The sequence below is a fragment of the Monodelphis domestica genome, chromosome 1 (assembly GCF_027887165.1).
Source record: "Monodelphis domestica isolate mMonDom1 chromosome 1, mMonDom1.pri, whole genome shotgun sequence".
Taxonomy (NCBI): domain Eukaryota; kingdom Metazoa; phylum Chordata; class Mammalia; order Didelphimorphia; family Didelphidae; genus Monodelphis; species Monodelphis domestica.
In genome coordinates, this window is record NC_077227.1 from 256,005,805 (window position 1) to 256,033,619 (window position 27,815).

The following is a 27,815-nucleotide window of genomic DNA, read 5'->3' on the forward strand; positions in this document are numbered from 1 at the left end:
GCCCCTATCCTGCTTTTCTTTATTCTTCATATATTCTTCATATTCTTCATATTGATATTTCATATCACTTCCTGAGTCTTCAATATCTTTGTGTTTCCCAGTCACTACCCCAGCACGTCATCTTGTATCTTTCCAAGTTTCATTTTCTCTTATCTACTCTGATTTCCTTTTAAATCAATTTCTGTTTAGAGAAGTGGTCTAGATTCTAACTGGTACCATAACACAATCTTGCTTTTTTTAACACAAAGATAAATTGATACTAAATCTGTTGTTATGGTTTCTATCTCCTTTTTAAACCTGTCTTCATTAGTGTGCTATTCATTTGAATATCTGGCAGGTTCTGCAGCAAGTGGATAATAAGTTTATTGCCTGTTTAATGAGTACAAAGCAAGAAGAAAATGGCAAAACAGGTAAGAATAGTGCCTGTCCTTAATTAATACTCCACTAGCATTCAGTTAAGAAATTTGTGGCCCCATTTTAAGGAAATTTTAGATATACAATTAAATATTGCTGATTTAAACTAACTGGGAGGGAGCAGAATTATTGCAATTATGATCATTCCAAAATATGTAATATTTTAAAATAAATATAGTAGTAGCAAGTATATATAGAATATATAATTCCTTTGGACCTATTCTAATGAACAAATAGGAATAATAATTAATATAGTAAATGCCAATATGGAAAATGGATATTTTTTAAAACTCTTACTTTCTGTCTTAGAATCAATACTAAGTATTGGTTCCAAGGCAGAAGAATGGTAAGGGCTAGGCAATGGGGTTAAGTGACTTGCCCAGAGTCACACAGCTGGGAAGTGTCTGAGGCCAGATTTGAACCTAGGACCTTTTGTCTCTAGACCCAGCTCTCAGTGCACTGAGCCACCCAGCTGGTCCAAAATAGATGTTTCTAAACCAAGAATTCTTAACCATTTGAAATCATTTTGGTGAAGCCTATGGACCACTTATCAGAATGTTTTTAAATACATGAGACATAATATACAGCATTACAAAGAGAATCAGTCATATTGAAATATCGTTATCAAAATATTTAAAAAGCAAGTTTATGGATACCAAATTCAGAAACTCTGATTTGGGAATAGTTTATTCTCTTTAGTATCTTAAATATACACCCTCCAATATTTTTTTACAGTATTAGTTTACTATTAAATATTATTATTAAATCCCAGTTATCATCAGTAGAACAGAAGGGAAGCAATTCCATCCTCTGTAAAAAAGTGGAGTCAGTAAAGTGTCAATGAAAATGAATTCATTTGGAAAGTTATTGTTTTAAACTTTTTTTTTACTAGAGGTCACCACTCTTTTATTCACTTAATTTTTTTCAACTTAACAAGCATTTATTTCTCTTCCCACCACCACCACTGGAAAAAAATATTATATTTGCAGATATTGTAACATCCCCTGGATATTGGTATTAGAGTTCCAGAACTTCAGGAACTATGTTGGAAGATGGAATATTGTATATGAAGAACAATAAGTAATCTGAATCATAGAGTACATGGAGGGGAATAAAGTATAAAGATCTGAAAGGTAGTAAGACTTCAGGTTATGAAGGGCTTTAAGTACCAAAAAACAGAGCATTTCTAAAATTTGATCTTGGAAGTAGTAGGGAGCCACAGGAGTTTATTGGGTAGGGGAGCAGATTATATGGTCAGAATTATCACTTTTCACTTCAGGAAAATCAGTTTGGAAACTTTGTGGAAGATAAATTATAGTGCAGAGAGAATTAAGGCTGGGAAACTAACCAGAAAACTATTGCAGGAGTCCAGGTATCACATGAGGACCTGAAACAGTATGGCAGCTGTGTGGCTAGAGAAAAGGGCACATAAAGAGATATGTGGTGAGGGTAGAAATGACAAGAATTGAAAACAAATTGGCTATTTAGAAAGTGTATATAAGGAGTCAAGGATGATGCCTAGATTGGAAGCCTGAGTAAATGATGCCCTTGACAGCAGTAGGAAAGTTGAGGAAAGGACAGGATTTGGTGGGAAGATAACAAATGAGTTATATTTCAGACATATTGAAGAAAGGACACTGTTAACTTTTCTTTTAGACTTCATTTCACATACTGGATTAAGCTAGAAGCCTTTAAAGGAATCTGCTAAGATAACACTGGTATTTAAAGAAATCAAAATACCAAAAGTTTCTTTACTGTCCAGGAAAATTTCATTCCTCCTCCTCCTCCTCTTCCTCCTCCCTCTCCTCCTCCTCCTCCTCCTCCTCTTCCTCTTCCTCCATCATATGTATAAACTTATAACATCCTTTACTTTTGGCATTTTGTACTTACATTTTGTTTTATGTACAAACAAATTATTGTTTTAAATTATAGGTAATTGAATACCTCTAGCTTGCTGTTTCATATTCCTCATTTCAGGTTACAGTTAAATATATCGTCTAGTTATGAAGCATTGGAAGAAAAAGGTGACAAAAATATAGTTTCTGGTAAAAATGGGATCACTGTCATATCTTCTCTTATATATAAAAAATGAAAAGTGGAATAAACATTTTAAAGAGAAGAAAGAATAGACATCCTTCTAGCTAGGCAAAGGATGGGTGTGGTCCTGAGTGCGTAGTATCCCTTACTCTTTGCAGTGAGCATTGGCATCAGTTTCATATTTGATGTTATTGCCTCATAGTTTATTATTTACTCAGTTGTTTTGTCCAGCACAGGATGTACAGTATTCATCACAACCAGCTGCAAGGCTTGTCCTTAGAGGAGTTTAAATTACAGCACTGGGGGCCAAGCCAAGTGCAAAAAAGTGACTTCTTTTTTCTAGGCTGAACCTCTCGTGCCCTAGGCTGGAGGGTATCCTAGAGTCAGCATCTTTCATCTCTTAAATAGGAGGAAGAGTGGCCAGCCATTTGACATAATCTACTTCAATTCATTTCAAGAACAGAATCTCATTTTTAAAGCAATTCTAATAAAACTTTAAATCTTGCAATGGCTTTTGGCCAGAGCAGTAAAGTTCTAACCTAAAAAAAGTAAAGCTCTGCTAAAGTTATGCCATACTGCTTGATGTCCTTACAAAGTCCTCAGGAAAAAAGCTATGATGGCATCTTGTAGAATATGGTTGCAGATTTTCCTATTGAATTTAAGAGGATTAATTCTGCTATCATAACAAAAAGAAATTGGGATTTTGTTTCATTTCTTTTTCCTGAGCATTGAAAAAGAGAAATAACTCAAGATAGACACCCCTTGGCTTGCTGCCAGGTTGTTGGGATGCTTCTCAAATGTGATAAAATCACAGTCTTCATGGATCGCAAAGTAGTCTGCAGTCAATTCAGATTATTTCAATGTGGTGTTTAATGACACTCCTTTTTATCAAATTAAAATGAATAAAGCATATAATGTAGGGCTTTAACCTCTTTAAAAATTATTTATTTAATTAATTAATTTAGAATATTTTCCCATGGTTACATGATTCATGTTCTTTCTTTCCTCTCCTGGAGCTGACAAGCAATTCCACTGAGTTTTACATGTATCATTATTCAAAACCTATTTCCATATTATTACTATTTGCAATAGACTGATTATTCAAAGTCAATATCCCCAGTCATATATTCATTGAACTACATGATCAATCATGTGTTTTTCTTCTGGGTTTCTGATCCCCCAGTTCTTTCTCTGGATGTGGATAGCAATATTTCTCATAAATTGCAGGGCTTTATTCTTGAGTGAGCACAAATGGCAATACTCTCATCAGAAATCAATTCAGTGGTTTTTAAAAAGGCATTAGCACCATAGGGTACCAGCCCTGGAGTCAGGAAGACCTGGGTTCAAATGTGACCTCAGATACTTCCTAGCTGTATGACCCTGGGAAAATCACTTAAACCCAATTGCCTCTTCTGCCTTGGAACTGATACTTAGTATTGGTTTTAATAGAGGGTTAAAAGGTTTTTTTTTTAAATTGATACTTCTATTGCTTTAAGATAGAAGATAAGGGTTTTTTAAAAAAAGGTATTAAGATATTTCTAAATTGCATCATGGCATAGAGGAGGTTGTAGGTTCTTGAAGTATATATCAATAAAGTACAATCTTTGCCAAGTTGGAAAGACTTCCTATTTGGTTCCAGCAAAATTGTCCTAGGACCAGTTTAGCAAAATTGAAGAAGCCTCACCACTAGATGTTTGAATCCTGGATGAGGAATCTTGTTAGCCCAAGATACTCACATGGAAACTATTCTACCTACAGAAAGGCTGGAGGGAATGCCCATGGTTGTGGAAATATTGATACTGGAAGTGTAAGTTTTGTTGTTGTCTTTTTCACAACTTCCGTATTTTGAAAAGCTAAAAAGTAAGCTATTCCTGTATAGTTAACCTTGATGTATCTTGCACTTGTGGTGTTAAATAATCTCAGTTAGCCTTTGTCACTCTATATGATGCCTTTTATTCTTATTCTATTGATTTGGGGATTCAAGTGGTCCTCATCTCTTCTGATATTCCTAGGAGGAAACCTGCTAGTATTGGTGGATCAGCATGCTGCCCACGAGCGGATCCGTTTAGAACAACTCATTTATGGTAAGTAAGTGGAGGCAGCTAGTGGCATAGTAAATAGAGCCCCAGACTTGGAGTCAGAAAGATTCATCTTCCTGAATTCAAATCTGGCCTTGGACACTTACTGAGTGTCATAAGTGACCTGGGGAAATCTTGCCTACCTCTGTGACCCTGGGCAAATCATTTAACCCTGTTTGCCTCAGTTTCCTCATCTGTCAAGTGAGCTGGAGAAGAAAATGGCAAACCACTCCAGTGACTTTGTCAAGAAAACCCTAGATGGGATCATAAAAAGTTGGACAGGATTGAAAACAATCAGCAGTGTCTAAGAGAGATGACCAACTTCTCAGCAGAAGTCTGTATGATCTGTCCTGAGGAAGTCCTCGGGGCAGTGGGGGCATACCAAGAAGTGCTTGGGGTGTGGTGATTCGAATAAAGGCCCCTTTCATGACCTCTCCCACAAGTGTAAGGACAGTCAGACCACTCCTCCGGGCAGCAAGGTCTTAGTTATGAAACGTACATAGAGGTTCCTAAGGTTTCCTACTACTATGCACATCAAAGGCTCGAATGAAGTTTAGTTGACTGAGCCTGGCACTCCCATCTCGGGGTTCTAGAATCCCGGGAGGATCGGTATGCATTTTAAAACACCACTGACCATTTTTATCATCATCAGACTATGTGCTCCCCAACAGATGAAATTACAAGAAAAGCTTTACTTTTTGTGGTTAAGTAATGAAAAACACTAGTGACAGTGAATTAGGAAAGGATAGAGATGGATAATTCTATTGAATAGAAATGTAATCTTTTCCATGCCATTTTCCACTTCTCTTTAAAAGGGAAGGCCTAAGAAGGAGACGGAATGTTTGTAGTCTCACAGCTAAAGAAACTTCACTGCAATACTGTGTGGACTGTCATACTGATCAGTCTTTTATAGTGACCTCTTCTGAATAACTAAGTCTCAAGAGTTGGACTAAAATCTCACATTCTTTCCCAAGTACCCCTCAGTGAAAAGTAGTCATTATTTGTTTCACCTATGTAATGTTGCATCTTTCATATCGGAGCTGAAGATTTCTTAGATTGCAGAATTACTCTGAAAATGTGTGGACAGGCTGGATTACATTTTGAATCTGACAAAAGGCCGAAACCTAAACCTCTGAAGTTAAAAACTCTTAGTCCAAAACTAGGCAGTAGAATAATGAATGTTATTATGCTTTATCATGTTTCATGCTTGGTCTGAGACTAGCAGAATTTATTTCTCCTTGTTTCCACCTATTAAACTTTCTGCCAATAGATTCCTATGAGAAGGAGCAGCCAAAAAGCTTTCGCCGCAAGAAATTGCTGTCTTCTACCATCTACCCACCCATGGAGGTCACGGTGACAGAAGAACAGAGGAGGCTCTTAGAGTTAGTACCATGCTCGAGGGATGAACACTTTAAGGATGCAATTTTGAGTACAGGATAGAGTCTGCCTAGTAATCTATCCCAGCAGCTAGAACTTAGATCATTCTTACCCTTTCTTGGAATAGGGACTGTTTATTCTGTACAGTCTCTGAAAGCAAAGCTCATGCTATAATTGCTTCCATTCTGCCTTGTATTGATGTATTCTCATTCCTTAGATATAGTTACCATCATCATTTTAAGGAAAATGTTGGAGCAAAAGCCTGGCAGGGGTAAATCATATAGTGATTCACTAGATAGGACCTTTCCCAACTCTGGGGATAACAAAAGTTTTTGGAAATGGGAAGGAGAGAATTATTTCTTATTTAGTTCAGATTTGGAAATAAGACTACTGCCAATAATTCATTTCTCCTAGGGCATAATTTAGATTAGCTACAGATTCATTTATTTACTTGTAGTTAATCAGTAACTTCTCAGTTCCAGGGGCCATTAATTACCTCCCTGCTTTCATGCTGATTTAAAACATTCTGAGCCCTTTGTTTTGGGCCAGGTACCTTTAAGTGCTAGTTGAAAAACAGCTATCAGAAATGAGCAATTCTTCAATAAAGAAGAAAAGAAAATCCTGACATTTTAAATCTCTTAGGACACTTGTTCCCCTGAAGGAAATAGGGAACAAGTAGAGGTTATCTGGATCTCAAAAGGGGAGATGTTCATGATATTAAAATCCTAAAAGATCTCTCTTTAACTATGAGAGAATGAGAGAAGCTTTTTAAAAAACTAGGGCAACTTCTGAAAAATTAGAGAGTATTTATAACTGAAATTAGAATGAAGTACCCTTCAAAAGTACTCTCTGATATACTGCCTAGTCCATTTGGGCCTCTTCATCTCTTTAGGTGTTACCACAAGGGCCTAGAAGGTCTGGGCCTGAAATTAATATTTCCCGACGCTACCAGCTCCCATGTCCTTGTGGAGAAGGTGCCGCTCTGTTTTGTAGAAAGAGAAGCCAATGAAGTTCGGAGAGGAAGACCTACTGTGACAAAAAGTATGCTGGAGGTGAGACGTCCTGAGAAAGTTGCTCTGGGATTGTCCTATTGCATTCTGCCTGGACAGTCTCAGGGCTTTTCAAAGTAGCGGCCATGAGGTTGACCTGGCTGGGTCTTCCTAGAATTCACTATTTGATAAGATGTCCATTGCTGTTCTGTCATCAGTGTTTTCTTCTGGGTTTCTGCCCTAAAACCATGCCCCCCCCTTTTTTTCCACTCAAAAGACTTCATTATTCAATCTTTATTGAACCAGAAATCCAAAACAAAAACTTTCTGCAGCACCCACATCAAAGACTGTTGTTAAGGCGTTTATTTCAGTTTGAAATAAAGCTTATGATGCCCAGAAAGTCTTACTCATGCTCAGCCAGGCTGATCAAGACAGATCTTTGTTGATTCTGAAGGGAACTGGAATGGTTTTGTTCTCTCTGAGAAGGGGAAGCAGCTTGATTTCTGGTGGATGGAGAACAAACACGCTCCTTCCCTGAAGGACCCTCTTGTAGTAAAACCTAGTTAAGAGAACAAATATTTTAATATTAATTAAGCATTGTAGTAGTAACCTGGTGTTATTAACAGTAGTAATAACAATAACTCATGTCTATATGATGCTTAATAATTTTCTTTTTTATTCTTATTAATATTTTCTTTTTCATCAACTACATGAAAAAAAGTTTTTTCAACCTTCATTTTAAAAAGAAGTTTGAGCTGACTTCTCACGCTCCCCTCCCTCCTTCCTCCCCTCCCCCTTCTGAGACAGCAAGCAATCTGATATAGATTTTACATGTGTAATAGTATAAAATATCTTTCCCTATTAGGCCTTTTGTGAAAGAGAACTTGAACTAACAAAAGCAAAGAAACAAAGTGAAATATAATATGTCTCGGTCTACCTTCAGACTCTTATCCATTCTTTCTCTGGAAGCAGATGGAATTTTTCCTCATGAGACCTTGAGGATTTTCTTGGTCATTGTATTGCTAGGAAACGAAGTCATTTAAATGTTTATCATATAATATTGCTGTTTTGTGTACAATGTTCTCCCAGTTCTGTTCTCTTCGTCATGTTCTCTTTGCGTCATTTCATTTAGGTCTTAGAGCATGATAATATTCCATCCCCCTCATATACCACCCTTGTCCAGCCATTCCCCAGTTGATGGGCATTGCCTCGGTTTCTTATTCCGTGCCACCACAAGAAAAGAGCTGCTGGAAATATTTTTGTACAATAAAGTCCTATCCTCTTTTTAAAAATCTATTTGGAATGCAGACCGAGTAGTGGTATTGCACAGTTTTAAAGATGCTTTATACTTTTCAAAGCTCTTCACTCACAGCAGTCTCCCCGCTCCCCTTTCAAAGTGATGGGCAAGAAACTGAACAGCATTGTAGTCAGAGCCTGGTCGCTGGGCTTATAATCCAAATGTTCTGGTTTCAGGGAACACCAGCAGCAGAGGATGTGAAAGGAGTTACTAGTTGTCTCTTTGATGGAGCTAAGTTCCTCAACTTCTGTCTACTTGTTTTTTCTCCTCTTGGGAGAAATATGGCTGTGATTTTGAAGCAGTATCTCCCGTTTGGCTTCAAATAGCTTTCATCATTAGAAGCATGGCTGTGTGAGGAGAGGAAGAACAAACATTTTCTAAATCTGATTTAAAAAGAAACATAATTAGATGTGATGTGGATCGAGAGCCAGGCCCAGAAATAGAAGGTCCTGGGTTCAAATTTGACCTCAGACACTTCCCAGTTGTGTGACCCCAAGTAAGCCATTTAACCACAATTGCCTAGCCCTCAAGCCCTTCTTTCTTAGAGTTGTTACTAAGACAGAAAGTAAGGATTATTTTTTTAGTAGTATATAAAAAAAATTTTTTTGTTTAAATCTAAAGACAGGAAATTCCCAAGAATGACTGGAAACTTCAGTGAAAAATTTCTGGTGTTTATAATCACAAAGTATGACTTGGATTGAGTGGACAATTATATTAATTTCTTTTTCACATTTATTTATTTTCTTTATTCACAATATGTATCCAGTGTGACACTTGTTCTGGCTAGAATTTTAAACAGAAACAGACTGTCCTTTAATAAATGATCAAAGCCACTCTTACCACTTTCATGTCCTCATAAGCTGTTGGCATCTGTGTCTGGATTGAGCTTCCCTTACACAAATGCATTTAATCTTCATCAAACTTCTTACTGAAAGCATTTTTGTTTTTATAAAACCTCATATGCCAACTTGCCTTTCCTTGGGGCTGCTGGTCTTTAAAGAGGTCAGTTTGAATATTTATCTATTTATTTTTTAGTAGAGAAAAGACAGTGGCTGACATGCACTTATTTTTTTTTTCTTTCTAGGAATTTATTCGAGAACAAGTAGAGGTGAGTAATTGCTTTGTTTGGGGAGGGCAGGTAGAGGTTTCACACAGAGGGCAACAACCACCCTCTATTACTGCTACAAATGAAGAGTTTAATCCTGTGCTTCTGCTGCTTTCAGCTGCTTCAGACTACAGGAGGGGCTCAAGGGACTTTGCCACTTGCCATCCAGAAGGTGTTAGCATCCCAGGCATGCCATGGTAAGATGTTTAATGTATTTATTCAATATTTGCTATGATCTAAGCACCCTTGCAGGGTAGAGGAAGAAAGAGGAGGATGTAAGACAAATGGAAGATAGTCTTCCCTCTAGAAGCGTACAGCTTTTATTAAGAAATAACACATAGGAGGCAGCTGGGTGACTCATTGGATTTAGAGCCAGGAGGTCCCGAGTTCAAATGTGGCTTCAGACATTTCCAAGCTAGATGACCCTGGGCAAGTCACCTAAACCTTATTGCCCAGCCATTACCTCTCTCCTGACTTAGAACCAATACAAGTACTGATTCTAGGATGGAAGGTAATGTTGTTTTGTTTTTTATTTAAAAAGAAAAAACATGAAACAACAAAGGAAAACATCAACTAGATCATTTGCATTTAATATACATATTTGATACAGGAGTTCAGCAGGAACGTTAAGTGGAAGAACAAACAGAATCAGCTCTCCTAGAAGTTGAGTTTTAACATGTATTAGTAAATAGAAAAGAAAATAAAAACAGAGTAAATGGAAGGAATGGCATGAGCATAGGCCTGACGAACAGATCTACACATGGCAAACACCACTTGGATTAGCTTAGTTTGAATAAAGGGTCCATACAGAGAAGCAGGAAGAAATTAGATTGGGAAAGAGGCCTGGAAGCCTTGAAGTCCAAAATGGAGCTTTTAGATTTGGCACATAGAGTTCAGAGCTAGAATAGACCTTGGCTTGGATTACCTATAATCATAAAGCAAGGATTGTGTTGAGTGGACAGATATATTTTTTCTTATTTATTTATTTATTTTCCTTATTCACGCTATGTGTCCAACACTACACTTGTTCTGGCTAGAGTCTTAAGCAGAAACAGACTGTCCTTTAATAAATGATCAAAGCCACTCTGACCGGTCACATGTCACCTCATTTTCCAGAGAAGGAAACTATGACTCAGGGAAGCATTTGTGATTGGCAGAGGCAAGATTTGAAGCACTCCAACTCTAAATTGAGGGTTCATTCCATTGTACCCCATCCTCCAGGCATTTGCTATAGGATCTTGAATAGGACAATAATAAAACAAAATGACATTTGATGAAAATATTCTGATGGCAATTTTTGTGTGAATGGATCAGATTTAGACCATTATAATAACCTAAGTGAGCTAGTGAAGTTTTACGTTGGGTTAGGGTCTATAAAAGGAAAAAGAAAATGACAAATCAAAGGGGACATTTTGCAGAAAAATTAACATTTTTAGATGTGGTAGATTGAACCTGGAGCCAAAGGAAAGAAAGTATTGAAAAACAACCCTAAGATCAGAAGCCTTGGTTACTAGGAAGCACGTGAGGCTGCTTTTATCACTTTTAGAGATGCTCTGAAAACAAATTACATGGATCTAGTCTGGGCCACAAAATGTAACTTTTCTTACAAAGGCAGTCAAGAGATTCCCTGAGGAAAGGATGAGGAGCCTGGCAAAGCAGAAAGCCATGAATCCCTCCACGGGCTTCAGAGATGATGCAAGCAATTCTAAGACCAACAGAAAAGTTTCCAAGATGTGCGTTACTTTATTTAGGAGACACCCGGATTGGTTCCCAGCTGGCCAGGGGGCCCTTCTCTCATGTTCCTTCTTGGTTTTAGGGGCTATTAAGTTTAACGACAGCCTGAGCCTGCGGGAGAGCCGCCGACTCATCGAGGCTCTGTCTCAGTGCCAGCTGCCCTTCCAGTGCGCTCATGGGAGACCCTCTATGCTGCCCTTGGCAGACATAGACCATTTGGAACAGGAGAAACAGGTACGTTAGTGATTAAGAGGGTAGAGAAAGAGGAAGCCTTCTTTTAAAAGGATGGGAAGCAATCCTACCATGAATAAGTTACCAGATCTTCTTCCTTCGCTCATTTAGAAATGCTGACACACACATGCACACACGTACACACACACATACACACAGCCGTTTGGTATTTCCCAAGCTTAGTACAGGTACAGATGTGCGGATCCCGCCCATCTGAGCTGACTTCCTCTCAGCTTTCTGAATAGGAGGCAGCAATCCTTTCTCTGAAGACTGCAGAGACTTGGTCGGAATAGGGCAGAATGGCTTTGGCTAAGCCTGGTCCAAAGAGCCTCATGTTTCCTGGTCACTCTAGGAGAGTCATTTACTGCAATGGCGATGCCGGCTTAGGAGTCTCTGCAGCATCTTGGGGGGATCATCAGGGGAGAAGAGAGAACTAAATGGAGGCTGTGCTCGTGATCTGCCACAGAGTGGTGTGGATAATGCTCGAAGGACACCGAGTGGTTTAAATTAAGAACATTTTCTGTTCTCATTTATAATCTTAAATGAAACAGAACATGAGACCTTATTAAGAATGTCCATGTTATTGCATTCCCAGAGCCAACGATTGTGCTTACCTTGCTGCTAAACAATAGAAATTCTTCTCTTGCAGTGAGTCATGGGTATTAGAACTTTGCACACAGCCCAGCTGAACTCCATAGTGCTAGAGAATTTTCTGAACCACAAAGAATCTGGGTTCCACGGCTGAGAGGAGCCTTTTTGTCCTGGGGAAACCTATAATGTTGCTTATTTAGTCTTCCCTGAAGCCTGACTTCAACGTACATTTGAAAATTAATTATTTAATTGGGATTTGAGTCTCTGCATTTCTTTGTTATATTTACAACTATTAATTCTATTTCTTTCAGAATCCCAAACCCAACCTTGCTAAACTTTGCAGAATGGCCCGTGCCTGGCATTTATTTAAGAAAGTAGAGCCCCACGATGAGAAGCAGAACAAGGGTTGAAACCACCTTGAACCTCCATGAAGACAGACTCTCTAGACAGAGCCCTACGCCCGTGAGAAGATGAAGGGACATTCGCTGGATATTGCCGCACCCAGCGTGAGTCACTGTGGCCGTAACACTTTCCTTAGCGAGCCCCAGCATAGAATTGACGTCAGAAGCACAGCACTCTTTATTGGGCATCTCTGTGGACAGACTGCCACATTAATTTTGATTTGAAAGCTGCTTAAGAGGAACTCTACAGATGGATGCATTTCTAGGACCCAGGAGTTGAAATTGCCTTTCTGGGTCTGTTTATAACTTATTCTGGAGTAAAATTTGATAATTAATTTTTTAAGTCAGCATTTGTAGTTTTCATTTAATATGAATTTGTATAATTTAGAGTTTAAGCCCCAAGGATTTGGTAGTCTCCCCCAACCCTTATCCGCCTTCTTGCCCCTTCGTTTTCCTCAGCTCCCTCCCTTCCCTACATTTTACAGCCCAGCCCTAAAGGGTCCTATTCCATCCAGTCTGCTCCCATGACAACTGGATTCTCTGAAGGACAGAAGAGCCTGGGAGGCCATCAAGGCCAACCTGACCAAGAATCTGCTCTACAGACAACCCCAACGAGTGGTTTTCCACCTAGTTGAAGAAGGAGCCTTTACCCTTCCATCATCGTTGACTAAATAAGTCATGTTGGTCAAGAGAAAAAAAAGAGGACGAAAACTGGTTGGAGAAAATTCCAAGTTCCCATTTGTTGCTGACTTCGAAACAGTTGTCTAGCAATTGATACTGTACATATCTACACACACAGAAAGTTTGTCTTTAAAGATGTCTGGGATTGGAATGTTTTCTTTTTTTATGGCAGGGGGATACTCAGAATGGAGCTGTGAACTCCCCGATCTAGAAGTTCCCCCCAGCAGTACAGATCACAAGCTGTCTGAAACTGCCCATCCTGCCTGGGTCTCCGCCGTGTCCTCTCCTAAGGATCCACCCTGGGGAACGCACCCAAAGTGCTATACCCTCTCCTCAGTTTCTCTTCCCCCGAGTTTTTCTCCAATACCTCATCCCAGTGTGCAGATGATTCTGGGTTCTTGAAAGCGACGCCGGTGGGGTGTGAGCTCTGGTCTGGCAGGTTCCACCATGTTGGAAAGTTTCAGGCACAGCCCTGGCCACACACCAAGGCTGTTCTCAGGGCCAACCCAGCTAAGTATGGAAAAGCTCATCACCAGGAGGCTGGCCTCTCAGCAATGGATTTTTTTTGGCTGGGGCACCCATGAATTTTTTGGTATATTTTTACTTTATTATTATTATCAAAACCCTTACTTTCTGCCTTAGTAAGAACTCTAAGACAGAAGGGCAAGGACTAGGCAATGGGGGTTCAGTGACTTGTCCAGGGTCACACTGCTAGGAAGTATCTGAGGCCAGATTTGAACCCAGGATCTCCCATCCTCAGGCCTGGAGCTCTAGACACTCTGCCACCAAAGCCTTCCTACACATATTTATTTTTAAAAAGCTTCTTCATACCTCGCTGCAATATTTATTCTTTCAGTAAGATGCCTAACTTTGCTTAAGCAGTTGTAATCACCCGTGATTTCCCTTGCATTTTTCTCAAGGGGTAGGGATCCAGCACAGCTTTTGCCTAGGCACCATAGGTGTCGCAGTGGGTAGAGGCCCTGGGCCCAGAGTCAGAAAGACCCGAGTTCAGATCCAACCTCAGACATTTACTATTTGTGTGATCCCGGGCAAGCCACTTAACCTCTGTTTGCTTCCATTTCTTCCTCTGTAAAATGGGGATCATCATAGCACCTACCCAGAACTGCTGTGAGGATCGAATGAGATCATGATCATAAAGTGCCCATAACTTTAATGTTATATATTGTTATCATCCAGATTTAAATACAACCTGCAATCTCAATCATGGCATAATTCCAACTGGACAGAGGAGTTTGCCTTCTTGCAAAATGTTATGTAGCTTGCAACCAGTCTGCGTGTAGTTCTGCTTCACCAGCAGATGGATTTCTGAGAAAAGATTTTCCGTTTCTGGTTAATGATGCCTAGTAGGTTCGATTTGTGGAGAAAGCAGTAATATTCACTATGAACATGCTGCTGTAAGTGGATAATGTGCAGAAAATGCTGCTCTGAGAATTTCCACTTGAAATCTGAAAAAGAAGGGTGACGCAGGTGTTTGAAGACTCTTGGATTGATCTAACATTTTCATACACTCCCAGCATTAGACGATGCCCCCATCAGTGGCTTCATTTACCCCTCGCGGTCTCCCCCGTGGCGGAAGTTATGAGAGTCTATAACCTGACTCGTTACGTTACCCTGACAACCAAGGAATTATTCCTGATGTTTAAATTTTTATTTTTAAAATTTTTCCCACGATTCCATGATTCTTGTCTCCCTTCCTTCTTCCCTCCCCACTCCCAGAGCTGACAAGCAACTCCACTGGGTTATACATGAGTTATCACTTGATACCTTTTTTAGAAATTAATTTTCAATATTCCTGATGTTTAACCTGAACCCTCTTCATTGAAAGATAAAAGACAGTTTTGTGACCTACCACTCCTCAGAGGAACTGCCTTTTCTATTTTTCTTTTTAAACATTTTCCCGTTTCCATGATTCCTTTTCTTTCCCTCCCAGAGCCGACAAGCAATTCCACCCGGTTGTACAAAGGAGATCATTTGATACCTATTTCCACATTATTCATTCTTACCATAGAGCGATCTTTTAAAGCCAAACCCCAAACCTTATACCCATATAAACGAGTGATAAGTTATGTTTTCTTTTGCCTTTCTGCTCCCACAGTGCTTCCTTCCCATAAGTCCTTCAGGAGTGTCTTGGCTTGTTGCACTGCTGCTAGCAGCAAAGTCCACTCAGGAACAGCCTTTTCTAAAATGTCAAGTGAGGGCAATTTTATAAAATGAAATATGTAACTTCTTACTTATTAAGAATAATAATAGGGGACAGCTGGATAGCTCAGTGGATTGAGAGCTAGATGCAGAGATGGGAGGTCCTGGATTCCAATTTGACCTTACACATTTCCCAGCTGTGTGACCCTGGGCAAGTCACTTAAACTCCATTGCCTAGCCCTTACTGCTCTTCTGCCAAGACAGATTTGTATTGATTCTAAGACAGAATCTAAGGGTTAAAAAAATAATAAAATGGAGATGATAATAGCACCTTCTTCAGAGTTGTGAGAATGAAATAGTAAAAACTGTAAAGTGCTTAGCACAATGCCTCACACGCAGTAGGTGCAGGACCTCATTTCACTCAAAGTCAACACACGTGAATTCAGGGATCTGCGACTGGCAATTGAAAAAAAATGAAGGCAGAAAAATATACAAAATAAATCCCCGCCATTTCCCCAAATGATGTAAAGTCTCACAGCGGTGAGTCCGCTAGCACTCATTCTCTCTCCGAGAAGTGTCCTGTGAGTCGTACATCGCTCAGCACCAAACATTAGCTTCCGAATCAGGCTTTGTCCGGAGCTCTCCTAACAAGTCCACATCACAGCCGGCTTCCCTTTGTCAACACGATTTCAGGATTAATAATGGCCCCAGAGGAAGAGAGTGGTGACTCGGTAGCTCGGAGAAGCCTGCAAGAAGTCGCAAAGTGCCTCAGCATGTCCATAGAAGAAATGCTTATTAAGCAATGGGGTTCGCCATTACTAATGGTTTTCAGTTTAGGTGAAGGGTCTTGGAATGTAGAGGTCGCATCAAATGAGGTCCTATTTTTTTATTTTTAAATTTTTCCCATGGTTCCATGATTCATGTTTTCTCCCTCGCCTCCCCCTCCCCCCCATCTTGGAGTTGACAAGCAATTCCACTGGTTATGCATCTATATATTGTCACTCGAACCCATTTCCATAGGATTCATTTTTGTAAAAGCGATCCTTTAAAACCCAAACTCCAAATCATACACCCACACAAACAAGTGACAAATCATGTTTTCTTCTAGATTTCCAGATGTGGAGGGCATTCTTTTCCCAAGATCCTCAGAACTGTTCTGGAAAAGTACAACTGTTGATCCTCTTCCCTTCCCTTTTCTCTCCCTTCTGCCGGTCCTCCTGGGGATACCCAGGATTTGCCTTCCTCACAATCCCTCCAGGTCGTCCCCCAGGCCGTGGCCTCGCTTCCCTCCTCATGGTTGTGACCCTGCGGTTGCCCAGTTAAATGACAGGCAGGCTTCTTCCCTCACCCCTCGTCCCTGTCCGCTTGCGATTCAGGCCTGGCGCCCATCCTTTTGCCTCTCTTCATGTGGGAAGTTAGATGGTTTAGTAGATTGAGAACTGGGTCTGCACTTGAAGCCTAACTGAATAACCCCACACTTGGCACCCCAAGAAAGCAGCAAGAGGGCTCAGACCTTCCCTTCAGAAGCATCATGGAGCCCAGCCCTACCATCAAGTCTGAAATCAGGAAGGAGGCTGAGTAAAGAATAAGCAAACAAAAAAAGAACTCTACTATAGGATGCTCAAGACACAAATACTGGAGAAGAACATCTATAAACAAGGCCATAGAGGAAGATCTAGCTTGGGCACAAACTCAACTAGAAATCCTGGAAGAGATGAAGAGTCTAAAAGGTTTAAAATGTTTTTATTAGGGGGATGAGAGCATTTGAGGAAAAAATTAGAAAACAAATGAGTGTCAAGGAAGGAAGAATTTGAGAAGGCATTAACAGCTTGGCACAAGAAGCAGAAAGCCTTGCCCAATCTATGCAGTTCCTGGAAATTAGAATGGAACAAAGAGAAGCCGCCAAAGACTCTATGAGGCAACAAGAAATATTAAAACAGAAGCTGAAAAAAAGAGAAGAAAATAGAAAGCATCTTACCACTGATCTGAAAAACAGATTTGAGGTATATGAGGCCTGGGCTCTTTTTTTGAAACTTAAAAATATATTTTTAAAATTAAGAATCATTGGCCTATCAAACCCCCCAAAAGAGTCTAGTATCATATTTTAAGAACTATGAAAAGAAAACTGCACAGATCTCTTAGACCCAGAGGGCAAAGCAGAAATAGAAAAAATCCACCAGTCATTTCCTGAAAGAAACCCCAAAATGAAAATTCCCAGAACACCATAGCCAAAATCCACCTTCCAGGTCACAGAACAAACAAACAAACAAACAAACAAAACACTACAAGCAACCAGGAAGAAAAAATTCAAATTCTGAGGAGCCAGTCAGGAAGACACACAATTAGGAGCCACTTAAAGGAGTGGAGAAGTTGGAATGATATTCCCAAAGGCAAAGGGTATGGATTTAAAGCCAATAACCTGTCCAACAAAATTGAGAATAACAGAAGGGGGGGGGGGGGGAATGGACCCTGAAAGAAACAGGATGAAAATACCAGGGTTGTGGAGAAACTTTCAAGTTCAAAACCAAGAGTAAAGTGAAATATAAAAGGTAAATAAACATGAATGAACAGTGATGGACAAGTTTAAATTCCTTATATTCACATATAAGATGGCGTGTCCCTCTGAACCCTGTCATCTTCAGGCTCACAGGGGAAGTCCAATTAGACAAGGTCTGAGCGTAGTTCTGTTGTATCTTGATGATATTAAGAATGGAGAGGGACAGGTAGGTGGCTCAAAGGGTTGAGATCCAGGCCTAGTGGTGGGAAGTCCTGGGTTCAAATTTGACTTCAGACACTGCCTGACTTCAGACTTGTTACTCTGGGTCAATCATTTAACCCCAATTGCCTAGCCCTTCTGCCTCGGTACCAAAACAGTGTTGATTAAAGACTGAAGCTAAGGATTTATTTTAAAAAACAAACTCAGAATGGAAAGATGAAATTACACTGGGAAGGATGGTTATGGAAAATTATCTCATAAATAAAGCACACGTAAAGACATTTATATTAACATAGAAGGCATATGGGAGGCAGCATCTGAAACTGGAACCTTACTCTCTGAACTGGTCAAATACACAAACACAGTGGGCAGAGAAATACACTTTACTCAACAGGAAAACAAAAAGGAAATTAGGGACAGAGGAAGGACTAGTTCTAAGCAAAATAAATTCAACAAGTAGACAAAAATGTAACTCTTGAGGTGGCAAAAAAATAAGAATTGGTGGAAGTGCCAATAAACTAGGGAATGAATGAACAAATTATACTATATGAATGTGACGAAGTACTATTAAGCTGAACTCTTTATAAGCCAGGATTCGGATCAAGCAGGATTCCAGAGGCCTAATGATAAAAAATACTGAGGCCTCAGAAGAATGAGACAAATATTTTTTAGGACATGGCCACTATGTAAATGTTTTGATTATACATGTTTGTAAAGGGTTTTGTTTTTCTTGTGTTCTTAATGGGGAGGTGGGATGAGGAGGGTAATAGGATTAGGGTAGGAAGGTGAGAAGAGCAAAAAACATAAATACATGTATGTTTATATACACATACAATACAATATGAATGTGTACATATATAGCCACACGTGTATATATGTGATCATAAAAAAGAAAACCTGGGGAGTCTGATCAACACAGTGCCCAATTACAAATTCTGGGGTCATGATCAGTCTGCCCACCAACAGACAAAGGGTTGAGAGACTCAAGAGAACAGACTGAGATTTCTCAGATATGTTCAAGGTGAAAACGTTTTGTTTGACCATACATGTTTCTAACAGGGGTTTTTTTTTTCTTATTTTCTCAATGGGGAGGCTGGTGGAAGGAAGAGGGAGGGAGAGGTTAATCTTTGAAAGTAAAATTTAATTAAGAAAAAAGTTAGGGGGTGATGAGAACTGAGTCTCAGAAAGGGAAACATGTGCTGTTACAGTATTGTTTACATATATTCCTGCTGGGAAAGGGCTAAAGCCGGGCACTAGGGGCAGGGAAAGTGGCCCAAAGGATGACAGCCAAAGTAGACAAACACTGTATGTAGTTCCTAGCTTTCTGCTCTTCAGATCACCACCTCTCCATCCAATCTCCTCCACTTGGAGAAGGCAAAAAGAGGAAGTATATGAAGGCAACCTCGTGCTCCAACCTCCTCCCATCTCCTATTGGTCCCCCTTTACATACAGTTCAATTTTATAGAACTTTTGTTTTCCGTAGTTTGCTATAGTAGGTAATATGGATTTACCTAGCTGAAAAAAAGGAGTTAGAACTCCAGATACTCCAAGCAAGGGATCATTATCCCAAGGAAGGGTTCCTTCTGGAATTTTATCACATATAGACATGTACTTTACATGGCAAAACAAACAAAACAAAAATCCCCAAGGAGATTGCCCCATTCTTCTACAAAGAAATGAAGGTAGATGGGATGTCCTTCATGATGGAGCTAAGATTAGAACTTAATCCTCTTGACTCATTCCTAAAGTTTTATGCCCAAACCACATTAGTTATATGTTAAGTTGGGAGTGGTTGGAATTGGTGCCTTTGGAAGGGAGAAAATTACCAGTGATTGGTGGCTATAAGCCACTTCATCCAGAAAGCTGGTAAAGATTTTACTTTTGAGACTTCCTTTACTTCATAAGTTGACAAGCTGAGGCCTGGTTAAGTCAGTCACCTCTGAGTCATACAATTTCTAGGTCAGCCTTTTAGAATCTTGCTCAATGTTGCTTCTTTCTCCAAATCAGTCAAAGGCAGAAATAATCCAGTTTCACAGAAAATGATTAGCACCAAGAGGCTATTCTTTGAGATACCATTTTCTGCTGAACTCCAAAGGAAATTAAACACTTTCTTTTGTAATACTAGGGTTCAGAGTTTACCTCTAATTACAACCCTTCTGCAGGCACACTGCATTGCAAACACATTAAGTGGGCTGTGCTGCTGCTGTTTCAAGCAATTTAATCACAGGAGAACGGGAGGCAAGAGTCATAAAATAGCTTTTACTGGCATATCATGAGGGGGTGTTGTAGACATTTCTAAGCAAAGGTGTCTACCCCAGCAGGGAATTCCATGTGACCCATAACACATCACTGAATCAGATCCCAGAGACATGCAGCCAGGTCAGCAAGAGGCTCCAAAATCCAACAGGTCAAGCACTGTTTTTCATTAAGTTCCAAAGAACAGATCTTAGGCAATCTGCCCTTGGATGTGCATGGTTGAGAGGGAGTTGTGTGTATGTAGAGTTCGTCTTCTTTTGAGGGAACTTGACTCCCCAGTCAGGAACAGGATGTCCTTCGTTAGTTTTTAGGCACGTCTCCATTCAGTGTAAAATAGTGTCTACCTGAGCTCCGTCCCTAGAGTATGTGGTCATCAGGATGGTAGAGCTCACTCATGAGGCGGTAAATGTAGGAGGGTGCATTCCCTCCAATGTTGGAAATAAAGAGGGTGATAAGCTCTGGTGGGACATAGTCAAACACGGGGCAATGAACACTGACCTTCTCCAAAATGTCTCCTGAAAAGCAACAAGAATAAATGTAAGAAATATCATCTGGCTCAGCTACTATGATCACTACAATGATCCAAGAAAATTCCAAAGCACTCATGATGAAAAATCCTATCCACCTCCAAAGAACTGATGGACTCTGAGTTTAAATAGAAGGATAGGTTTCTTACTTGCTTTCTTTTTCTTGCCCTTTTTTGTGCAACATGGCTAATATGGAAATGTTTGGCATGATTTCACATATATAATTGATATCATACTGCTTGCCTGGTCAGTGGGTGGGGGATAGGAGGAAGGGAGGGAATTTGGAATTCAAAATTTTTTTAAAAGAATTAAAAATAAAGAAATTTCACTTGGATTTCAGTAATAGCAGTTAGGAAGGGCTGTAAGCTTATAAAGTTGTTATTGTTGCTAGGGAGGTTGCTAGGTCCTTACTCAATGAACTAAGTGCTGTGAACTCTGAGGAAAACAGAAAAGGGGCCCAGAGGCACTAGACGGTTTCCTAAGGAGATATGATTCAAAGCTACCCACTTGTGGCAATGATTTCATCAAAGTAACCCCCATAAGGACTAGAACTGAGGTTCTAAGACACACAAAGCTATTTACTGCACTTTGTGTAATTCATAATACTGGTGTCTTTTCTGCAGGTATGTATTGTAGTTCATTTGTAAGCTCAGATCTAGTCATCTTTACCTCCATCATGGCAGCTAAAATTATAAATAACCTAAAACAAAATGATGTTTTAAAGTCATGAAATTCCCAAATGTCATAAACTGGGTAAGTCACAGCTACTAGAAAAAATCATTCCTCCATTTCATTTCTCCTGGGCATCACTGACAGCAGCAAAAGGGCAGTCCATTACTATTCCTGAACCTGAATTGCAACTCAGTCCCATCTAATCCTATAAATCAGCTTTTAAAAATAGAACTGTACCTTCTGTGAATGGCAAGACTTCTTCAGGGGCTACAAACTTGTGGAATGAATCTTCTTCATTGGGAAACTAAAAGAAAAAGTTATAAAAAGAAATAAAATGACTTTCTTGTGGGCATGTCACTCTCAATTAGGAAGCAGCCCTACCATTAAAGCCAGTGAAAGAGAATAGTCCTTACCTGTGGTGAAAGCTTAAACATGGGTGCACAAACAATGAGCGGAGTGGAATGGTGCTTAGCTGCTAGGGCCAGGGTGTGAGTTCCTGCCACTGCTCTCAGGGCACCATTGGCTAGGATGGTCTTTGTGCCAATGATCACCTTTGGAATGAAAAGAACATGATAAGCTACTTAGGGAATGTGCAGGTCAGGGATAAAGGAACAAGAAAAGAGACAGAAAAAGTTCTAACTGGAGGTCACTGAGAACAGAAGCTAAATTAAGAATCAAAGAGCCCTGGCATATTTAGACACAAGGAGACGAGGAAAAAAAGAGGCAGAGTCCTGGAACTACTAAACAGAGGACTAGATCTCCTTTGCCAAAGTTCTTCAGGCCTGTTTCATGTTCTGGTTTTTACGGAAAAATGGGTAGCGAATGAGGCAAAAGGTACTTTCAACTCTTGTAATATCTCGATAATAAACAAGTTTTTAGTCTCATAACAGCAGAATGGGAATTGCTTTCATTTTAACAAGTTTGCTGGAGAGTCACTTTATATCTACTGGTCTATTGGATCAAGCTGAAGAGATTTCAAGCTGAAAAAGTAAGAAGATCCCAAGGCCAGTAATAGAAAAGACAACCGACAGATATAAGAGACCAAACCTGCATTTTAATTTACTTGTCATCAATTTTTTTTCCCTGGAAGTGCCTTCCACTAGGACTAGCAAAAAACCTACTTATGCTGAAACCTTGAAAGTCTGCATGTCTCCATGCTGTTGATTTTTGCTTTAATAAGTGAGTACATGCCAGAGAAGATGTGAAATTCAAAGTCCATATATGTGTAACCAACAAAGTCAATGATGATTATAATGCATGGCAAGAAAAGTATTATGCCTAAGGCTTCTGGACATGTTTATGAAATAAATAAGGTACAGAATTTTGCTTTCTCCCAGTAGAGTAGGCCTCTATCCATCTAGCCTTCCAAGTTGTCAGTGATACTCAGAATACAGCACATGGACTATTTTTCTCTGATACCAGGGACTCACATACATGTTGTTTGTTCCACCTTCAGTCATGTATTCCTTTCACTGATCTCCCAAATATCCCAAAGAATCTAAGCTGGGGCATAAGGAATTGGAAAGAATATGAGGACAAGGGGGAAGGAATTCTGTAACTGGATCAATAGTCTCAACTTATATCAAATAATATCAAGAACTTTCGTTTTTCCTACATATATCATGGGGAAGAAGGAATACTTTAGGAACCTATAGAAAAAGAATATTCCTTATATGAGCAGACATTATCTCCATGCTACTCTTCCATTTCTAGTAAGTCCAAATATACTCACTTTGTTGACTCTTGACATAACAGCAAAAATGGCAGCATCAGTCATGACAGTTGTTTCAATATCCTCCTCGGCCAGATTGACTGCCATCTTATGGCCCTGAAATAAGAGGGAGAAACTGATCTGCCCTCATAGAAGATAATATACTTGCAAATATAATTTGGGCTGATACGTTTCTTAAAAGTTCAATCTGCTACAGTAGAAGTTCTTGGTATAAGTTCTGGTAACATCTCTGACAGCCAGTGGGAAGCTAGTAAATAAAGCACGTCCCTTAGCACTAAATAGAGCAGCCATAAAACTAGATGTTTTATTAGATGGAGCCACTTGTTACATGTGGTCAGGTTGGTCTCAGTTCAAAACTCCATCTAAGATTCTGACACATGCCCTTTATGTTCCTAGGAATTGAGGTCAGATCAAATACCAATCATTTCTAAGGTTCCTTACCCTATTTAGATCCCTAAAGAAACTATAATAAACAATAGATTTAGAGCTCGAGGTCATCAACGCTAGTTGCTTTATCATATGAAAAAACAGAGGTTCAGAGTGGTTGTGAATTCCTCAAGGTAACACGAATAGTAAGGGACAGGAGTGGCATTTGAACCCAAATCCTCTGACTTCAAGGTGAGTGCTCTTTCTACTACATCATGCTATCTCAATCCTTATGTCCTAAGTTCTGCAGTTCCCTACTGCTTTCTTAAACTATTACACAACATTTTTATTGATCAGTAATATGATCTCACTGGTATTAAGAACTCCTGGTGAGGAAGCTCCCTCTACCAATGTAGATTCAGGTGCAATATATATTAATTAGTTAGGTTAATTCCACTAATATGTCACTACATAGGGTTATCCTGACCTTTTCCATCTTATCAGAGACTTTCATTCCCACCCTCAAATCATTATTATTCCTTGCTTACCAATTCAGTTAGAATGGATCCAACCATCCCTTCCTTTACTACCTCCTCCCATCTTTCTCATTTTTCCGTAGCTCCTCTAGTACCTGGCAGAAAGGAGCACACTCTGCCACGATAACGTGAAATTTCCGCTTTTTGGCAGCCACTTTGAGGAAGGCTTCAACAGTTCGGGAGTATCCAATAGTCATTATCACCTCATTGGAGTGAATATGCTCCAGAGCCTGCATTGCTATGTTCTCAGTTGTCCCTTCTGTAAGCACAGTCAAATTATAGGAAGTTAATACAACTTAAGTTGGAAAGAAAGACTTATGCCCTTCCCACTTCCCACCAGTACACATTATAGGGAATCTAGACCTTTGGGGCACTACAGCAAAAATGGTTGAAATGAAATGTTACAAAAGTCAATTTTTACTCCTAATCTCAGAAGTGCAGACACCCTGCTCCTTTGGTACCCTTTACAAAAATCCACTCCTATTTCAAATCCCATGCCACTGTGGCTGCTGGGAAATCTACTTGACCCTTTGGGGCAACTGTTTCTGAAGACAGTGATTATCCAATTAAAAAATATTTTCATGTGTAGAACCTAAAATTGCTAGAGAACAGGAAAATAAAATCTCTACTAAAGGGTTCTTTCCAAAAGAACCTACAAGTCAATAATACAGTACACCAGCCAAGAGACCCCAAAGAAGAAAAGGAGGTGGGCAGGAAAGGGTAAAAACAAAAGTAGACAAAACTGAAACCCTAAGGGGTATGATTATTTATCTGATAAATCTCCAGAGACCATCTTCAGTGAAGCAACATCATGGGATTCGTAACAATAATCTTAAATAGTATTTACAGAGTGCTCTAAGGTTTACAAAATGCTTTACAATGATTCTCTCATTTGATCTTCATTACAACCCTGTGAGGTAGTGCTGTTTTCATCTCTATTTTATAAATAAGGAAACTATGCCTATGAGAATTGCCCAGGGTCACAGAACTAATAATTATCTGAGGCAGGATTCAAATTCAGGTCTTTCTGACTCAGCCCTCCATCCACTACACTATACAGATGTTCCAAACCTAGAAGCCTACCAACAACAGTTTTGGATATTTTTTCTCATATGTGATTTCAAAGGAGCTTCATATGTTAAATTTAATTACCGTGTTGGTCTCCACTAATGTGAGCACAGCTGGGGGATCTGAAATCTAGAAATGATTTGTGATTGGTCTTTAAAGTAAAACACATCCTGGGAACCATTCTTGCCATAAGGACTTCCACCCTTATCTGAGGAGACATACTTTTTAGCCAGGGACCAGCCATATACTTACCCAGCTCTATCAACAACTCATTAATAACCTCAATGATATTGGCTTGGAGTTGGGCATAGTGAAGACTGAAATCTTCATTTAGGCCTCCAGCTGTCAAGAGCTTGTGTAAGGACTCCTGCTGATCACTCTCATCACTCCGTCCATGGAGTCTGAGGAGATAAGACACATAATCAGAGGGATGGGTAAAAAGAGAAAGGATCTTAAGAGGGGCAGTAAAAGTCAAAGATCATAAAAGCTAGAAGGAACCTCAAAAACAATCCAGTCTGGATTTCTTTTAATTTTACAAATAAAATTATTTTAATTAATTTTAGAAGTAAACCATTTATAATGAACTTAATTATTTAATTTTAAAGCTTAATTTACAAATAAAAGATGAAAACCTCACAGTAGACAAAAAAAAGTGAACTGGCCGAGATTATATAAGAAGACTGTGGGAGTTTTAGACCTCAAACTCAAATCTTTTGTCTCAAGAGTCCTATCTACTTTTCCCTATATCATAGAACCAAGGAAGGTTAAGGCCCAGAGATAAAGTGACTTCCCCAAGGGATGATGTGGCTACTTAAAGGTAATGGTGTTATTCAGGGGGCTCTTTCCACCACTCCAGCTCCAAGACACAACAGAAGGGGGAGGGGGCTGGCAAGGAAAGGGAGCAATATCTTCCTTGGCACTTTCTGACATTCTCTTTGGGACATTGGGCTTTGTACAAGAAGCTGCTCAAACGTGCTAACAGTTAAAATCCCACCTTCTACTGAATCCCTTTCCCCTTCAACTCTGGTGTCTTTCTCCTGGGACTATGTGAAATTTATCCCGAATCTTGTCTGTGCATAGCTGTTGGCATGTTGTCTGCCCCTTTAGACTATAAGCTCCCCTACAGAAAGAGAAATGTCTTTGCATTTCTTTGTAGAGCCTAGCAAACAGTAGGCGTTAAATTCATGTTTACAGAGTGACAGAAGAGGTCACGGGGGAGGGACTGACCTGCCATACTCCTCGCGGATGATCTTGAGGACCCTCCGCACCATGTTGCCAACTGTGGTCTCCGAGGGCTGAGCGGCCGTCATTCGCCGGCCCTCCTTACGGATGAGCTCCATCAGTTCCCCTGCAGCCAAGGAAGGGAGAACATGAGCCGGGAGGTGTCGGGGCTAGCATTCTCTCCCCACCCCCGAGGCCACCCTGGTCCTCACCGGCGTTGCTCCAGCGTCCGTGGGCCACGATCCGGCGGAGCAGCCCCACCGTTTCCCGGGCCATATCCTCTGAGCTGCGCTGGCCCCCACCCCGTTTTAGCGCCTCCACGAAACTCTCTATCCTCTCTGATAGCTCCGTCCCTTTCTCGGCGGCGCCCGGCATTTTGCAGGCAGCCGGTGACCCTAGGGCTGGAGGAAACCAGACACGCTACAGCAGCAAAATTGACACAAACCGACCTCTCCTTCCGGATACCCAAGTATACTTCCGGTATGTTCGCCCCGCCCCCCGCCCGTACAGGTTCCTTCTCCCCTGAACCAGTCAGAGGCTTGAGGCTCTAATCATAGGGGAAGGGAAGCCGAACGGCCATTTGCCGTCGCTACGGAAAAGCGGAAGTGTGGGTGAATTCTCTCTTACCTGAACATTGTAGGTCTTCTCTGGCCCCACGGTCCTCCAGACTCTGTGACCCTTCACTATGGAAACGGTAAAGCCTTGATCCCAGGCTTCTAGTGAAGAATCAATAGTCCTTGAAGCAGCTCAGGATCACCAGGCCAACCCAGATCTAAAGTATAAATGGCCTGGTAAACTCCTTTTACCAGTTCTAGAAAGGTGGTCGTCCAGTTTTGCCTCAACATCTTAAAGGCCACACATTCCAATTTTGGGTTATTTCATTTTTTTTTGCATTAAAAAAAAAATCTACTTTTTTGAACCGCCCAAACCATTGTGTTCCCAATTGTGCCCTTTTAGACCAAGCATGTCTGGTCCCTTTTGCAGAAGACAGCTCTTCCATTACTTGAAGACAGCTCAATATGTTTCCTAAGCCTTCTTTTGGTGAACCTCCCCCAGTTTCTTCAACTAATCCTAAAAGCCATGACTCCGAGTCCCCTCATTTCATGATCATAGTCTCACAAACTAGATTTCAATTAGTTTGGGCCCTGGAGGTTGGCTAGTCTTTGTTTGATCTGCAGGTCCTTAGCAACTTCTAGAGCAGTGAGGGCAAACCTTTTAGAGACAGATTGTGGGGCTTTCTCCCCTCCCTCACTGACCCCACACAGGGAAGGGAGAAAGTGCTCCCATTGAGCTGCTGGGCAGAGGGGCCAGGGGATGTGAAAAAATGTCATCAGGGATGGTGGAGAGGGGCAGGGAAGCAGCTCCAATGGAGTCCCTTTGCCTTTCTAATAATGAATTGGGGATTGGGGGGAGGGGTGGCCAAGTGCCCACAGAGAGCACTCCATGTGTCATCTTTGGCACCCATGCCATAGGTTCACCATCACTTTTCTAAGTTTCACCAATGCTGTTTGATCTGATTGGTTACCTCTGTTTCAGAATGAATTCATGATAGGAGCCACCTTTTTATGCCCAGAAAAAGGGCATTAACTGGTTCTTATTTGCCTTTTTTCTTTCTGCTTTCTTCTG

General features: G+C 40.4%; 2 protein-coding genes and 1 long non-coding RNA gene across 8 annotated transcripts in view; 1 reads left to right on the top strand and 2 right to left on the bottom strand.

The window, feature by feature from the left end:
* MLH3 (mutL homolog 3) overlaps positions 1-13,071 on the top strand; it is a 37,310-nt gene extending 24,239 nt beyond the window's left edge. For 2 of the 6 annotated variants that reach the window (XM_056810679.1, XM_056810680.1), the window contains 8 exons: positions 338-410; positions 4,464-4,535; positions 5,800-5,911; positions 6,799-6,958; positions 9,277-9,300; positions 9,416-9,494; positions 11,114-11,265; positions 12,165-13,071. In XM_056810679.1, the coding sequence (XP_056666657.1) occupies positions 338-410; positions 4,464-4,535; positions 5,800-5,911; positions 6,799-6,958; positions 9,277-9,300; positions 9,416-9,494; positions 11,114-11,265; positions 12,165-12,263 (771 nt within the window). In that variant the 3' untranslated portion in view covers positions 12,264-13,071. The other 4 variants (XM_056810681.1, XM_056810683.1, XM_056810682.1 and 1 more) reach the window with 3 other exon arrangements.
* LOC103098479 (uncharacterized) lies at positions 7,241-8,556 on the bottom strand. The gene is made up of 2 exons (XR_457349.2): positions 7,833-8,556; positions 7,241-7,454 (listed from the first exon to the last, which is right to left on the bottom strand). It is a non-coding gene; the product is annotated as an uncharacterized LOC103098479 (long non-coding RNA).
* A 6,980-nt stretch (positions 13,072-20,051) lies between the features above and the next one.
* Positions 20,052-26,783, bottom strand: EIF2B2 (eukaryotic translation initiation factor 2B subunit beta). The gene is made up of 8 exons (XM_001367855.5): positions 26,402-26,783; positions 26,196-26,316; positions 25,221-25,369; positions 23,996-24,159; positions 22,999-23,094; positions 21,680-21,817; positions 21,504-21,570; positions 20,052-20,582 (listed from the first exon to the last, which is right to left on the bottom strand). Exons 1-8 carry the CDS (start codon positions 26,562-26,564, stop codon positions 20,425-20,427), a joined length of 1,056 nt encoding a protein of 351 aa, XP_001367892.1. The 5' UTR covers positions 26,565-26,783; the 3' UTR covers positions 20,052-20,424.
* Positions 26,784-27,815: the final 1,032 nt, after the last annotated feature.

Coding starts and splice junctions, on each gene's coding strand:
- EIF2B2 (XM_001367855.5), bottom strand. CDS start 26,564: ATGCCGGGCGCCGCCGAGAAAGGGACGGAGCTATCAGAGAGGATAGAG. Junction 23,095..23,995: donor AGTGTGCTCCTTTCTGCCAG/GTACTAGAGGAG, acceptor CTCTTATTTCAG/GGCCATAAGATGGCAGTCAA. Junction 21,571..21,679: donor TGTTTAAGCTTTCACCACAG/GTAAGGACTATT, acceptor TTTTTCTTTTAG/TTTCCCAATGAAGAAGATTC.